The sequence below is a fragment of the Trachymyrmex cornetzi genome, unplaced genomic scaffold (genome assembly GCF_001594075.2).
Source record: "Trachymyrmex cornetzi isolate Tcor2-1 unplaced genomic scaffold, Tcor1.1 scaffold21, whole genome shotgun sequence".
NCBI lineage: Eukaryota > Metazoa > Arthropoda > Insecta > Hymenoptera > Formicidae > Trachymyrmex > Trachymyrmex cornetzi.
This window is the reverse complement of record NW_017296741.1, coordinates 867057-879214: the sequence shown is the minus strand read 5'-3', so window position 1 is coordinate 879214 and position 12158 is coordinate 867057. Positions and strand designations below refer to the sequence as shown.

The 12158-nt window shown below is 36.1% G+C and overlaps 3 protein-coding genes across 6 annotated transcripts in view; 2 read left to right on the top strand and 1 right to left on the bottom strand.

Moving 5' to 3' along the window:
* The window catches only part of MICAL-like (protein), an 83480-nt gene extending 78671 nt beyond the window's left edge, over positions 1-4809 (top strand). For all 3 annotated transcript variants that reach the window (XM_018505585.1, XM_018505584.1, XM_018505586.1), the window contains 8 exons: positions 1124-1435; positions 1516-2843; positions 2922-3144; positions 3355-3690; positions 3851-3986; positions 4062-4290; positions 4382-4494; positions 4571-4809. In XM_018505585.1, coding sequence (XP_018361087.1) covers positions 1124-1435; positions 1516-2843; positions 2922-3144; positions 3355-3690; positions 3851-3986; positions 4062-4290; positions 4382-4494; positions 4571-4758 — 2865 coding nt within the window. In that variant the 3' untranslated portion in view covers positions 4759-4809. The remainder of the gene's footprint in view (positions 1-1123; positions 1436-1515; positions 2844-2921; positions 3145-3354; positions 3691-3850; positions 3987-4061; positions 4291-4381; positions 4495-4570) is intronic.
* Positions 4810-4878: 69 nt separating this feature from the next.
* On the bottom strand, positions 4879-6611 carry LOC108759884 (protein-lysine N-methyltransferase EEF2KMT). Its single transcript, XM_018505556.1, has 5 exons — positions 6328-6611; positions 6088-6231; positions 5814-6002; positions 5185-5683; positions 4879-5104 (listed from the first exon to the last, which is right to left on the bottom strand). Exons 1-5 carry the CDS (start codon positions 6445-6447, stop codon positions 4998-5000), a joined length of 1059 nt encoding a protein of 352 aa, XP_018361058.1. The 5' UTR covers positions 6448-6611; the 3' UTR covers positions 4879-4997.
* Positions 6612-8337: 1726 nt separating this feature from the next.
* On the top strand, positions 8338-11542 carry LOC108759922 (polymerase delta-interacting protein 3). 2 transcript variants are annotated; one of them, XM_018505638.1, is made up of 7 exons: positions 8338-8514; positions 8946-9361; positions 9914-10137; positions 10215-10270; positions 10350-10569; positions 10652-10860; positions 11199-11541. In XM_018505638.1, the coding sequence occupies exons 1-7, from the start codon at positions 8444-8446 to the stop codon at positions 11275-11277; spliced, it is 1275 nt and encodes a 424-aa protein (XP_018361140.1). In that variant the 5' UTR covers positions 8338-8443; the 3' UTR covers positions 11278-11541. The 2 variants fall into 2 exon arrangements, with proteins under 2 accessions (XP_018361140.1, XP_018361141.1); XM_018505639.1 differs by lacking the exon at positions 8338-8514 and adding an exon at positions 8601-8849 and having other exon boundaries at positions 11199-11542.
* Positions 11543-12158: the final 616 nt, after the last annotated feature.

Genomic DNA, 12158 nt, shown 5'->3' with positions numbered 1-12158 from the left:
ATTTTAACAAGTATTTATTTTAACATAAATACAAAATGTTTTTTTTACTGTGTAGTTTGATTATATAGAAAGATTATAATTCGTCGCTTTTTAATTAAATCAGTTCTCCTTCACGAGTCTCATCTATACATATAGTGCATAATAAATAAATCGTTAATTATGAATTCTTCATAATTACTACATATCTACACATAGGGGGAGAGAGAGAGAGAGAGAGAGAGAGAAGGAGAGATTTCTTTAGATCTTTTATATTATATATTAAATCAATATTTCTGTCATATAATATCAAAATAGTGCTCAATAAAACGTCCGTATATTGGAATATCGTAAAAATCGTTCAATATATGTACCTCCGAATGTTTCTAGCACAAAGAATTTCACAGAATCTTTCTACGTCCTTACGTCAATACTTCGCAAGTTCAAAAGGGAATTCTAGAAAGAATATTCGACACGCAATCGCCATCCCTTTCAATCCCTGTTTCCGACGAATGATGCGCATTTCATTTTTCCGCGACAAAGATTTGACGCCATTCTTTTCTTATCCCGTTCGCAAAGCAAACGTTCTCATTATTACAACTGCATGATATACGTAACGTAGCACGCTCTGTATAGAAGTCACACACCGATCCGATGCATTATTATTGGATTCACCGGACACTAGATGTATACAACGATAATACAAGAGATGTATGGCCGGCCGCTATTGTGGAAATTCGCTAGCTGTGTAAAAGACCCGACACACAAGTAGCTCGATATCCAATGGCTCGTTACAAATGCGCGACCTACAATTTGCCAATATTTATCTCCAGCTGTACGCTTTTCCGACCGACAGAGAAAAACGATTTCCGCAATTGAGTGATAACGTCAAATTTCGCGCCATGTAAAAATTCATGCATTTTAACAATTTATGACAATATATCACTTCGATTTCGTAATAATTATGAGCGTATGCGAAAACTAATTAACTAATTTATAGAATGATTGTTCAAGCTTCCGATTAAATGGGTGATGGTAGTGATAGTGGTGATGGCGTTTGCATAAAATCACGCGCACCCTGCTATGCTAGAAATAATAGACAAAAGAAAAATAACAATACCTCGATATGTTCGACCTGATAACGCAGGTGGGGTCGCGTCTGGGGATGCGGAGGGATCCGTGCGCCGCATGCGGGTTACCGGTCTTCCTGGCGGAGAAGCTGCTGATAGCGCGCGCTCCTTATCACCGTACCTGCTTCCGGTGCGCCCGCTGCTGCAACCAGCTGACGCCGGGCAATTACTACGAGACCGAGGAAGGCCAGTACTGCTGCGAGACGTGTCCGGACGAAGAGGAGACTGACAGCGTGCGCCACAAGTACGCCGAATCGACGATGTCCGACACGGAAAGAGAGAAGAATGAGCCGAGATCGCTTAGCGACGAGGAGAAAACGGAGAGAAAGGTCAGTTTTGTGTTTTAAATTTGAATAAGTATTCGCGCTGAAAGAAAAGCTAATTGTTTGAAGCTTTGTTATGTGTGCAGAGTGTACTGGAGAACGCAGCGGTACCCGATTTGATTTCTCATACGTCGCAAATGCGCAAGAGCTTCATGACCAGCCATCTTCTTTCCGAGAAGTTCGAGTCTACCGCAAAGGATACATTCGCGAGCACGAAAAGCGACTCGGATCATCGTCAGGAAACAAACAGCAGGATCGACTCGGCATTCCCAGACGACGACGAGAACGAGGAGGATGAGGAGGAGGAGGAGGAGGAGGAGGAAGAGGAGGAGGAGGAGGAATCCCACAGCTCCGTAACGGATTCCCCAGATATGGAGGAGTCCAACATTGAGCGATACGATGTACATAGCGCGTTAAATAGCTTAGATATTAGGAGCGACAAGGATCAGCGATCGACTGCCATTTCATTCCATGACATAGGTAAGCAGAGAAGAGAGGATAATACCAAAGAGTCGCCAGGATGCGCCGGTGAACGTGCCAATCCCGAAACAAGATTGTCATTGGTTCAGAAGAGACTTCAAATGTTTGAAAGTCGAGACAAAAGGGATCACGTCAATGGAACGAATCAAAGTAAGAAAAGAAATCCAGTGGCTCAGGATATCACAATGGTTCAAGGCGACTCCTGGGACCTGTCACCGGATGTTCTCCCAGCGAATGAGGAAGAACAACCGGAAAAGAGGCTCGAGGAAGACTCAATAATTAAAAATACTGATAAACATAAAGACAGTTTCGAGAATGTCGGCAAAGAGCAAAAAGAAGACTCGAAGATTACAAATAGCGAGGAGAACTTTTCGAAAAACTTTGTACGAGTGAATAACGAAGATCGTCTTAATAAAGATGAACCGCACGAGAATAGCGCAAAAGTTCAAAGTATTGAAAGACGAAAAGACAACTTTACGAAGATTGAGAATGAACGAATCGAAAATAATAAGATGGATGAAGAGCATTACGAGAATGCCATGGGAAGCAGCGTGCTAACCGCGAAAGGCATCAATTTAAGTGACAATGAGAATTATCCAGAAGACTTGAATCCTTTCAAGAGCGACGAAGACGACAATGTCGCAGAGGAGGATAAACCACGGACTGTGATAAACGGCTCTAAAAGCAATAAAGTGTCGACTAATCCATTCGACAGCGAAGATGAGGATATCGAAGAGCCAGAACCGCCAAAACCGGCGATAAGAAATAAACCGGAGAATCGAGGAACGTCTGTGACGAAGCGGGTCCTCGCGGCGCCACAAATTAATCTTAATCCATTTTGGAGCGACGAGGAAGAGGAACACGGTAGCGACGAGGAAAACCGAGATAGAACGCCACCTGGAAATGTGCCTGTACCGAAACCACGTACCATCAAGTATGTTTTACTTTATTTTAGTAAATAAATGTAAGCAAGAGTATTACGATAATTTTTTTTATTATAATATGTGCACAGGACTACTCCCGAAGTAAATGTACGGAAAGTCGACTTAGATCGTGGAGGCTTGTACGCGTCTAATAGTTCCTTAACCAGCTCTGAATCAACTACAACTCCCGGTGGAACGTATAGGAAGAAAAAACCTGCGCCGCAGCCACCGGTCGCGAAGGAATTGTTTCCATCTAATCAGCACGAATCGCTTATACTCAAATCGCATAATAGCACATTACCCTCGTATCACGTAAGATGATCGTTTCTATTTTTAAATTTAATTATATTTAGTCTATCATCTTAGATTTAACACCAAAAAAATTTATTGTGTACATATATATATATATATATATATATATATATATAAATTGCGTATATATATGTACACATTATAAAACATATACAATATTATAAATCTCAAAAAAAAGCATTTATCATTCGATTCTCTCTCGCGATAAAGGATTCATCACTTCGCACAACGCCACGAGCTCGAAAAACCAAGCCGGCTCCTCCACCGCCAATGCCAACCAGCACACCTCGTAATATATCGATCGGAAAAGGATTAAGTTTGGATGAGTCTCCCATAATCAAGCTTCGTGACGATGATCGTAACTTGAATATGTGGGAAGATCAGAAGACAAACAAAGACGAGGCGAATCGAAACAGGCAGAGTTTGAGCAGTATCTCATGCGCCGATAGTTCCTCCTACACGTCTTACACTGACAAAAGCATGCAAGGAAAGTGGAAGAGGAAAAAGGGTCCCGCCCCACCGCGTCCAATTCCGCATAGGAGAAAGGTAGATCCTATCTTCTGTCATAAGACATATTTGTTACGTAAACTTTGTGCAGATTTTTTGGCGTAAATTTTTGAAAATATTTTAAAATTCAAATTTTTGATAAATTAAATTTTTAAAGGCGTGTAAATAAGAAACGAGATTATATTGCTTTTAATTACAGATTAAAGTAATATCTATGAAAGACGTGAAATTAGAATTAGATGAAATAGAATTGCAACAGCAAGGCTTAGAAAAACAAGGCGTGCGATTGGAACAGTTGATACGAGATAAATGCGAATCCGGACCTAGAACAGACGGTAAGGAACGCACACAATAAGTATAAGAACAATGTATTATAAAAATATATAATTAACATTTAATTTAATTGATAGATTCATCGCTCGGTACAGATGTGGAGGAATTGGTTTTAGAATTGTTCGCATTAGTAAACGAAAAAAATGAACTGTTCAGGAGACAGGCCGAATTGATGTTACTACGGAGGCAACAAAGATTAGAGGAGGAACATGTTGAAGTAGAATATCAAATACGATGTCTCATGTGCCAACCAGAAGCTACTAAAACGGACTTCGATAAACAAAGAGAAGAAACATTGATACAAAGGTATTTTCGAAAAAAAAAAAATACTTTAATAAAATGTTAATAGAGCAATGTTATTATAAACATGTGATTACATGTTTTTGTGTTTCTCTAGGTTAGTAGAAATTGTAGAGAGAAGAAATGAAATTGTCGAATGCTTAGAGATGGATCGTCGAAGAGAGGTAGAAGAGGATAAAAGCATAAATAAACATATGGGTTTATTCGCTGGTAAGTAATGTGACGATAGATATATTAATACAAAATACAATGTAAGCTCTTATTTAAATTGCCATTCATCTTTCAGCGAGGAATAAAAACGAGCTAGCAAGCAAAGCCAATGATTCTTCTAATGCAGAGAAAACGAAAAAAGGAAAAACAAAGGAGAAAGTAAAAGAAAAGAAGTTGAAAAAGGCCACAAAAAAAGATGCCGACAAGGATGTGGATGAGACTGAGGTGAAACTCAAACGCCATGGCAAAAGAAAATGGTTTTGAGTTGCGATAGTGTTAACAGTTAACGATTACGATAGATGTAGAAAATATTTCATATTTAATACTTTTATATATATTTTTAACACCTGTTATTTATATATATATATATGAATTTATGCTAAGGTTATTAATAAAATCTCCCGTTTAATTGCTCCTAAATGCTTCTTAATTGTGGTATTTGTAATTAAATAAACTATTTGTCTAATTACAGATGAATTAACAATATCACAGTAAAACTTTTGTTAAATCTTCTGAAAAATCTTCAATATCCGAACAGGCGCGTAAATCAATTCTATCGACGTAGCCCATCGTGGCAAACTGCATTCTTCAAAAGCCAGATCATAATTTCCTAAAACAAAAATTAAATTTTTTGGCATTTAAATTATCTATGTTTTTTTAATTAGCAAACATAAATTATAATCAAAATACCTAAATGTTCCAAAAACTGTGAAACAGTGTCTTCATTACGAATTGTTGCAGCGAAAATAGCATAATTGTTTGATGTTAAGAGGCGTTTTAATCCCAATGTTAATGCACCAAACGAGTTACTGTCATACAGAATATCAGCGGCAATAATTATATCAGGTTGTAACGAATTTTCTAACATGTATTCATTAATATCCTCCCATTTTAAATCTATGACTTTAATATTAGTTTGCTCGTACTTTAATTGCAACTGTAGCTTTGACGTCGTATCAGATGTATCCAATAGTTCGCTTCGCTCATTTGATAGAAAATTGAGTTTTACATTCTCACAGAGTATATTTAATACTGTTGGATGACAGTCAGAGAAAATATATTGTTTCGGGGAACATATACTAATTACATTCATACCAGTCAATCCAACTCCACAGCCAAGTTCTAATATATTTTTTCCACAAAACTGTTCTTTGTTTTCCGCACACCATTGACTCAATACTATGGCACCCTGTCAATTGTAACGATTGCAACTAATATAAACACATATATGATTTAATTTTTTTTTTTTAAGAATATTTCCTAAACAATTTAAGGAACGTTCAGGAATTATAAAGATATTTTAAAAGATAAACAAGTACCTGCCAGCTACATAAGCCTGTAGTTCCTTGAGAAATCAAGTTCGTGCTCTCCTTTAACGTAACACAATTTAATGTACCATTTTGTATTAAGAAATGGCGATAGTGCACAGATTCTTCATCTGACAATGATATTAATCTACAATACGCTGCATATAAGTCATCATGAATTTCATTATCACCTTCCTCTATCTAAACCGCATATAATAACAAATAAGGAAAGTGACTGTTTTCTAACCTATGTGAAAACATTACATATTTGATATTTTAAATATACCTTTTGCATAAGTAATTTCAAAAATGCTTTCTGATATGAGGTTTTTATTGGATATCGCTTAATTAAATCATTATTTATCGTATGATCCAAAATTTGTTTTTGAATATCTAGTTTGAGGTTGTAAGTTTTGTATTCCTCCAATACCTGCAAAACATTCCCTTTATAGTATCAAATTTTCGCTATGTAATTACGAAATGTGGTAACAGGTTGTGTAAGTATATATAAAATTGATATATGTACTATAAAATCCATCTTAATTAACGCAGTACAGCAGAGAAACTGCTTCGTTAAAGAATTTATCATGGAATTTATGGTATGAATATCGCGATTTATATCGCTATTGTCCGTGTTATTATCCATTTGACTTAAAAACAAACTTTAGCTACAGAATCACAACACGCGCGAAAATTGTTAAAATTTCATGTTGTGACTTTTTGCCAGATGTCTTTAGGGGCTTCGCTCAATCGAAGAAATAAGGAAGGGAAAGAAAAACCAGGGAGAAACCTGAGAGCGGCCATCCCGACTTTTTCCTGTAAGTCCGCAAACACAATAGAGTAGTAAGCTTTAAGTCTTAAGGAATTAACCAATCATAGTCGATTATTCTTCTCACATTCAACTGTGATTGATCAATTTCTTAAGGCTTATAAGGCTTACTCTATCGTGTTTGTGGACTATGCTTCTAAGGCCCAGTTTCACAACTGACTGTTAACTCTTAACCGAGGTTCAACTTATTCGTTATCTCTTTTCAATTCTAGAATTGGAAAAAGATGAGAAATAAGTTGAACCTCGGTTAAGAGTTAACCGTGAGTTGTGAAACTAGGCCTAACTCTCCGTACACTAGCGACATCAACGTCCATTTACAAGCTGCGGAAACTACGTCCTACGTCGATTTTCAAGATCTCCCCGTCTCGCCGATAAAATCGTATCGTCGAAAGTGGACGTAAAACACCACAAATTATAGATGTGAAGAAAAAACTATTTTTCGACATTGTTGATAAATAAATTTACATTATGATGCTACAGCCACGAATTGCAGATAAAAATAATATTATGTATATTTTGGCATCTCTGGCACTTGTTCAATCCTACACGATTCTTTATATATATATGTATTTATTTTATAAATGTATATATAATAAATACACATATATACATAATATTATTTTTATCTGCAATTTGTATAGCTGTAGCATCATAATGTAAATTTATTTATCAACAATGTCGAAAAATAGTTTTTTCTTCACATCTATAATTTGTGGTGTTCCACGTCCACTTTCGACGATACAATTTTATCGGCGTGATGGGGGGGATCTCGAAAATGGACGTGGTACGTAGTTCCCGCAGCTCGAAAATGAACGTTGGTGTCGCTAGTGTACGGGGAATTAGAAGAATTACAGAAAAAATGTTGGGATGTGGCCGTTCTCAGGTTTCTCTCTGGAAAAACGGAGAATTTCGACCTATCAAAAACTATGTTTTATACAACTAATTTTTTGAAGTTAGAAGTGCTTTTTTCCCTATCCACTCCCTCCCCCTTCCCTCTTAATAGAGTAGTCCTAAAGCCTGATGCACAATTGAAAAACAGGCAATATAGATTTTGACCTATCAGAAATCGTGTATATCATAAAGGGCTTTTGGTAGTAAGGGCCATTCCACACAAACTTACAGAGCCGCATAACCATATGCAGAAAGAAAATTATCCAATTCCATTTCTGTCATACAGACAAACGTAAATTACGATTGGATGATTCTCTTTATACATATATTTATGCAATTATGCAAGTTTGTGTGGAATACCCTTAAGGGTGTGGTCGAATTGCCACTACGAATGCTTCAAAGCATTTGATTAATCAATCGGAAGAAAGAATTTTACTAATTGACTAATCAAAAAATGCTTCGAAGGATTCGTAGCGGCAACTTGACCGCACCCAGTGTCATAAGAAATCAACCAATCATGGTCAATTATTCTTCTTATATTCATCTGCGATTGGCCAATATTTTACGACTTAAAGCTTACTGCTGTGTTTCCGGACTGAAAGATTTGGAAAGACAGCTACTTACGCTATCTTGTAATTATTTGATAATTTCTGCATATTTTTATAACAAAGCACGAAAAAGTATTGCATTCTACAAAGCCAATTATCTTTAACGACGTACCATTCGTTACTTTCTCAACATTGCTGTTTTGTGCGCGCGAAATGTTTCTAAAAATTCCCTAAGTCCTCGTCCAATAGCGTTTCCGGCAACGTGTCACTAGACGTAATCCGAAATTACCGTCCTTCAAATTCGGTTTGGTTTCGGGACTCGAGTGACTGTACCGCCTTGTACTTCGCGTACTGTGATCTGTAATTGTTTCGTTATGGCTGATACGAGCCTAAGCCTGGACGATATAATTAAAAAGAAATCATTAGGAATGAGAGGCAGAGGAGGGTGAGGCAAATTCACTTAATTATCCAGCAGAGTTCTCGCCAACTTCATAGCGAGAGAGTTACATATTTATAACCTTGACGATCGTGCTTTCATTTATTGACAGAAGTCTGTGGTGAAAATCTTTTCTTAAATTTTCATTCTTCAGATATCTTTAGTTGATAGTCCCGTTTCCATGTAGTCGCTCGAATAAACTTGGCGTGCGCGAATATTAGTCGCAGCCGTGAATAGCTCGGAAATCCTGAGCAAATTCTACTGACTGTTCTCTTTAATGATACCACAGTATCATATCCGGCTTGGTTGATAAAAACTTACTCCGCGATTTCTGAAGAAGTCATGTAAGAAGACACGTTCGTTAATCTTTCCAAAGTATTGTTTTTTATTACTGTAACAAATAAAAAAAGTCAGAAAATTTACATTGCGCAATTGTGCAGGATACGCAGGGGTGTCTCCAACAGAGGAGCACGAGCAAACGGTTCTATGAGGGGACGTGGCTCACAGGTGATCAGAGATGCACGATTTAAAATAATACAGAAGAACCGGGAGAAGCTGACCGACGCCAGGGACAAGCTTGCCGAGATAGCGAAGCAGAGCGATGCACGACTCAAGCTAGACAAGATTCGTGCGTCTCATTACAAGAAGATAGATACTCAGCTTTCAAGCATTTCACGCAAGACTGGCCGAAACGGCAGATTGTCGTTGTCGACGAATAAAATGCCGTCTTTGATGCAGCATGTGTTACCATCTAATATGCCAACCAATTATATGCAGCCTTCGACGAGAACGGTTGGGTACAGACCACCTCTCGCCGAGCCTTATATAGGAGAAATGAATATGGATTATACTGATGGTACGTGAAACATAATGTGAATATATTGAGAAATACATATGTCACTCATTTGCTACAGCAACAACATAAGTAAAGTTTCATTTTTTAGTTAATTGCTGAAAAAGATTGGAAACATATAGAAGAAAAGAAATGTACTTTTAAAAGAACAAACTTTTATATTCCTCTACAATTAGTTATTACACTAAAATTGCATTTCAAAATTAACAATCCAAAATTTTAATGATTTAAAATATTAAGATTAATTTGTCGGAAATTTATTTTCTGAATTGTATTGTAGCAATATGTTTTATATCATTGTTTGTTTGAAATACGGTTATGTTTAGTTCGAATTATTTATGAATATATCACCTTAATTTTTTTAACTTCGTTTACTTTGGTCTTATTCTAACTTGGTCTATTTTGACCTTTGACCTTATCTTGTTTACCTTTTTAAAGATAACAAGTTTGTATTGTCTCTTGTTATTAATATGTTTTATAATATTTTAAGATATTTTATTGAAAATTATTGAAATAATACGTTAAAAAAATATTTATATTAATTTATTATTTCAGATTATCTGACGGATTCTCCTTCGCTGAGGAGGACTGTGAGTAACGAATATGCACCAACACCTCCACCTCCACCTCCTGTATTCAATATTAATCCGATTTCTCCTTATACCTGGGTGAAGTCTAGAAACACTAATGTTACTAGGATTCCAGCTCGAAAATCTGAGATGGAAAAAGAACGAGAGAGGCAAAGAGATTACAACAAACTCGCTGCACGCTCCGCGATGGTAAATGTCATCCTCTTTTGTGCGAAATTTGTACAATTGTCGTTCAATTTAATTTTCATTATTTTTTCTTGTCATAGGTAAAAACTGCTTCACCTTCTTATAAAGAAGATTGGAATTTTGGCACAAAATCAAGGTAAGTAACCATATCTTACAGAAAAATTGAAACATTAACTGATTGAAAAACCTACTATTTTGTATGATTTTGATTATAGAACAATTGTAGCAGAAGAAACAGCAGATTCTAAGTACTACGATTCCAGAAATATTCGAGAGGTAGGAATTAAGTCACGTCTTGATGTTTCTGGCAATAAGACAAGAACAATGAGTGTTTTATCACGGCCGAAAGCAAGTTCCAGTTCATCGGCGCAATCGAATGGCTATCGAATTGTAGTATCCAACTTGCAAGCCAACGTCACGCAAGAAGATATTAAGGTGCAGTAAGATAAAGAACTTATTTGTAAAAGTTTTTACATTTGCTGTAAAATGTTGAAAAAAAAATCTTTGCATCGTGTAGGAATTATTCGAGGATGTTGGAGAACTGCTCGTTTCAAGACTAGTTCGTCCAGGTACAGCGGAAGTAATCTACAAAACACTAAAGGATGCAACTAAAGCAGTTGAGACTTATCATAATCGACAATTAGATGGTCATCCAATGAAATGTCTTCTTGTTAATCCACGATCAAAAAATAATCCCACTGGGCCAGCCGTTCGGTCTCTTACGGAGTACGTAGCAAATATTTTCTATTGTATGCATTAAACATACAATTTATACATATATACGTATATATATAATATATATATATATATATATATATACATGTATACTACAAATCTATTCTATATATTGAATCGTGTGATGGTATATGAAAGTCAAAAACAGCACAAATTCATTTATTTGAATCAATCACATGGAATCATTACGTGTAATTTCTCACATTTATGTCACAATCTACTATGGCTGCAGAAACTAATTCATAATCTTAAAATAGTTGCATTGAAATGTGTCGTTTGTAGGCAGCCGACAAACTTCTTTTTTTCACCATGCATTTTCTTCTCTACAGATCGAGACGTAGTATCAGCTCAAGTTATGTACAACCAAGTTTAGGAGCGGTACATCGCGCCTTGTTTGACGATTCTTAATCGACTGTATCCATTTTGATAAAACGACTAAGTTAATATGAAGGAAAGAAATGTCTTGTATGTGTAATGGACATTACGCAGATTATTCTTAGGAAAGCGAATGGAGAACCGACGAAACATGCGTACTCGATGTGCGCAACTCCAATTCCCAATTGTAATTGTATTAATAAACTTATACCACTCATTATCTTTGGTAGTCTATATGGTCTAAACGACCAATAACACTGGAACGCTCGTAAAATTTTTGTAAATTATTTTTAGAGATAAACGTCTCTTTACATTTTACGTACTTTTTAGTTGTAACTTTATTGTTATGTCTTACTTTAAATGTATTGAGATATAATGTATTAAAGCCCAATTTTACAACTCGGTTAACTCTTAATCAAGGTCCAACTTGTTTTTCATCTCTTTCCAATTCTAGAATGAACCTCGGTTAAGAGTTAATCGTGAGTTGTGAAACTGAGTTTAAGTGTCTAAAATATTAGAGGTCGCAAACTATTCTTTAATATTCAAGATAATAGAAAAGATTCAGGCGTTCTGGTGTTAAAACGTAGAGAAAACTAGTTAAAATAATACGGCCACGGAACCACGTAAATATCGGGTGCAAGCTGCTTCTTGTACATTTAATATACAAATAAAATGATACTTCCTTCACTTCAACTTTGATATTATATTAAAAGTATAATGTAGATATTAGATAAATGAAGTCATGATGACCATTCACGCGTGCGTACGATCAGAAATGTAACTTATTCAAATTTAATATTATGTGGTTTTCATGGTTTCGAATTTCAAAGATCATTGTATATGTTTGTATGTTGGACGAGTCATTTTTTTCAGACTCTTATTATAAATTTACGCAGAAACAAGTACTGAAAAAA

Bases quoted from the DNA above. Each gene is read 5' to 3' on its own strand.
- LOC108759884 (XM_018505556.1), bottom strand. From the start codon at position 6,447: ATGGATAATAACACGGACAATAGCGATATAAATCGCGATATTCATACC. The intron at 5,684-5,813 runs GTACTTGTTTAT...TACAATTGACAG, and splicing joins CAGGCTTATGTAGCTGGCAG to GGTGCCATAGTATTGAGTCA. The intron at 5,105-5,184 runs GTATTTTGATTA...TTTTTGTTTTAG, and splicing joins ACAGTTTTTGGAACATTTAG to GAAATTATGATCTGGCTTTT.
- LOC108759922 (XM_018505638.1), top strand. From the start codon at position 8,444: ATGGCTGATACGAGCCTAAGCCTGGACGATATAATTAAAAAGAAATCA. The intron at 8,515-8,945 runs GTGAGGCAAATT...GCAATTGTGCAG, and splicing joins GGAATGAGAGGCAGAGGAGG to GATACGCAGGGGTGTCTCCA. The intron at 10,271-10,349 runs GTAAGTAACCAT...TTTTGATTATAG, and splicing joins AATTTTGGCACAAAATCAAG to AACAATTGTAGCAGAAGAAA.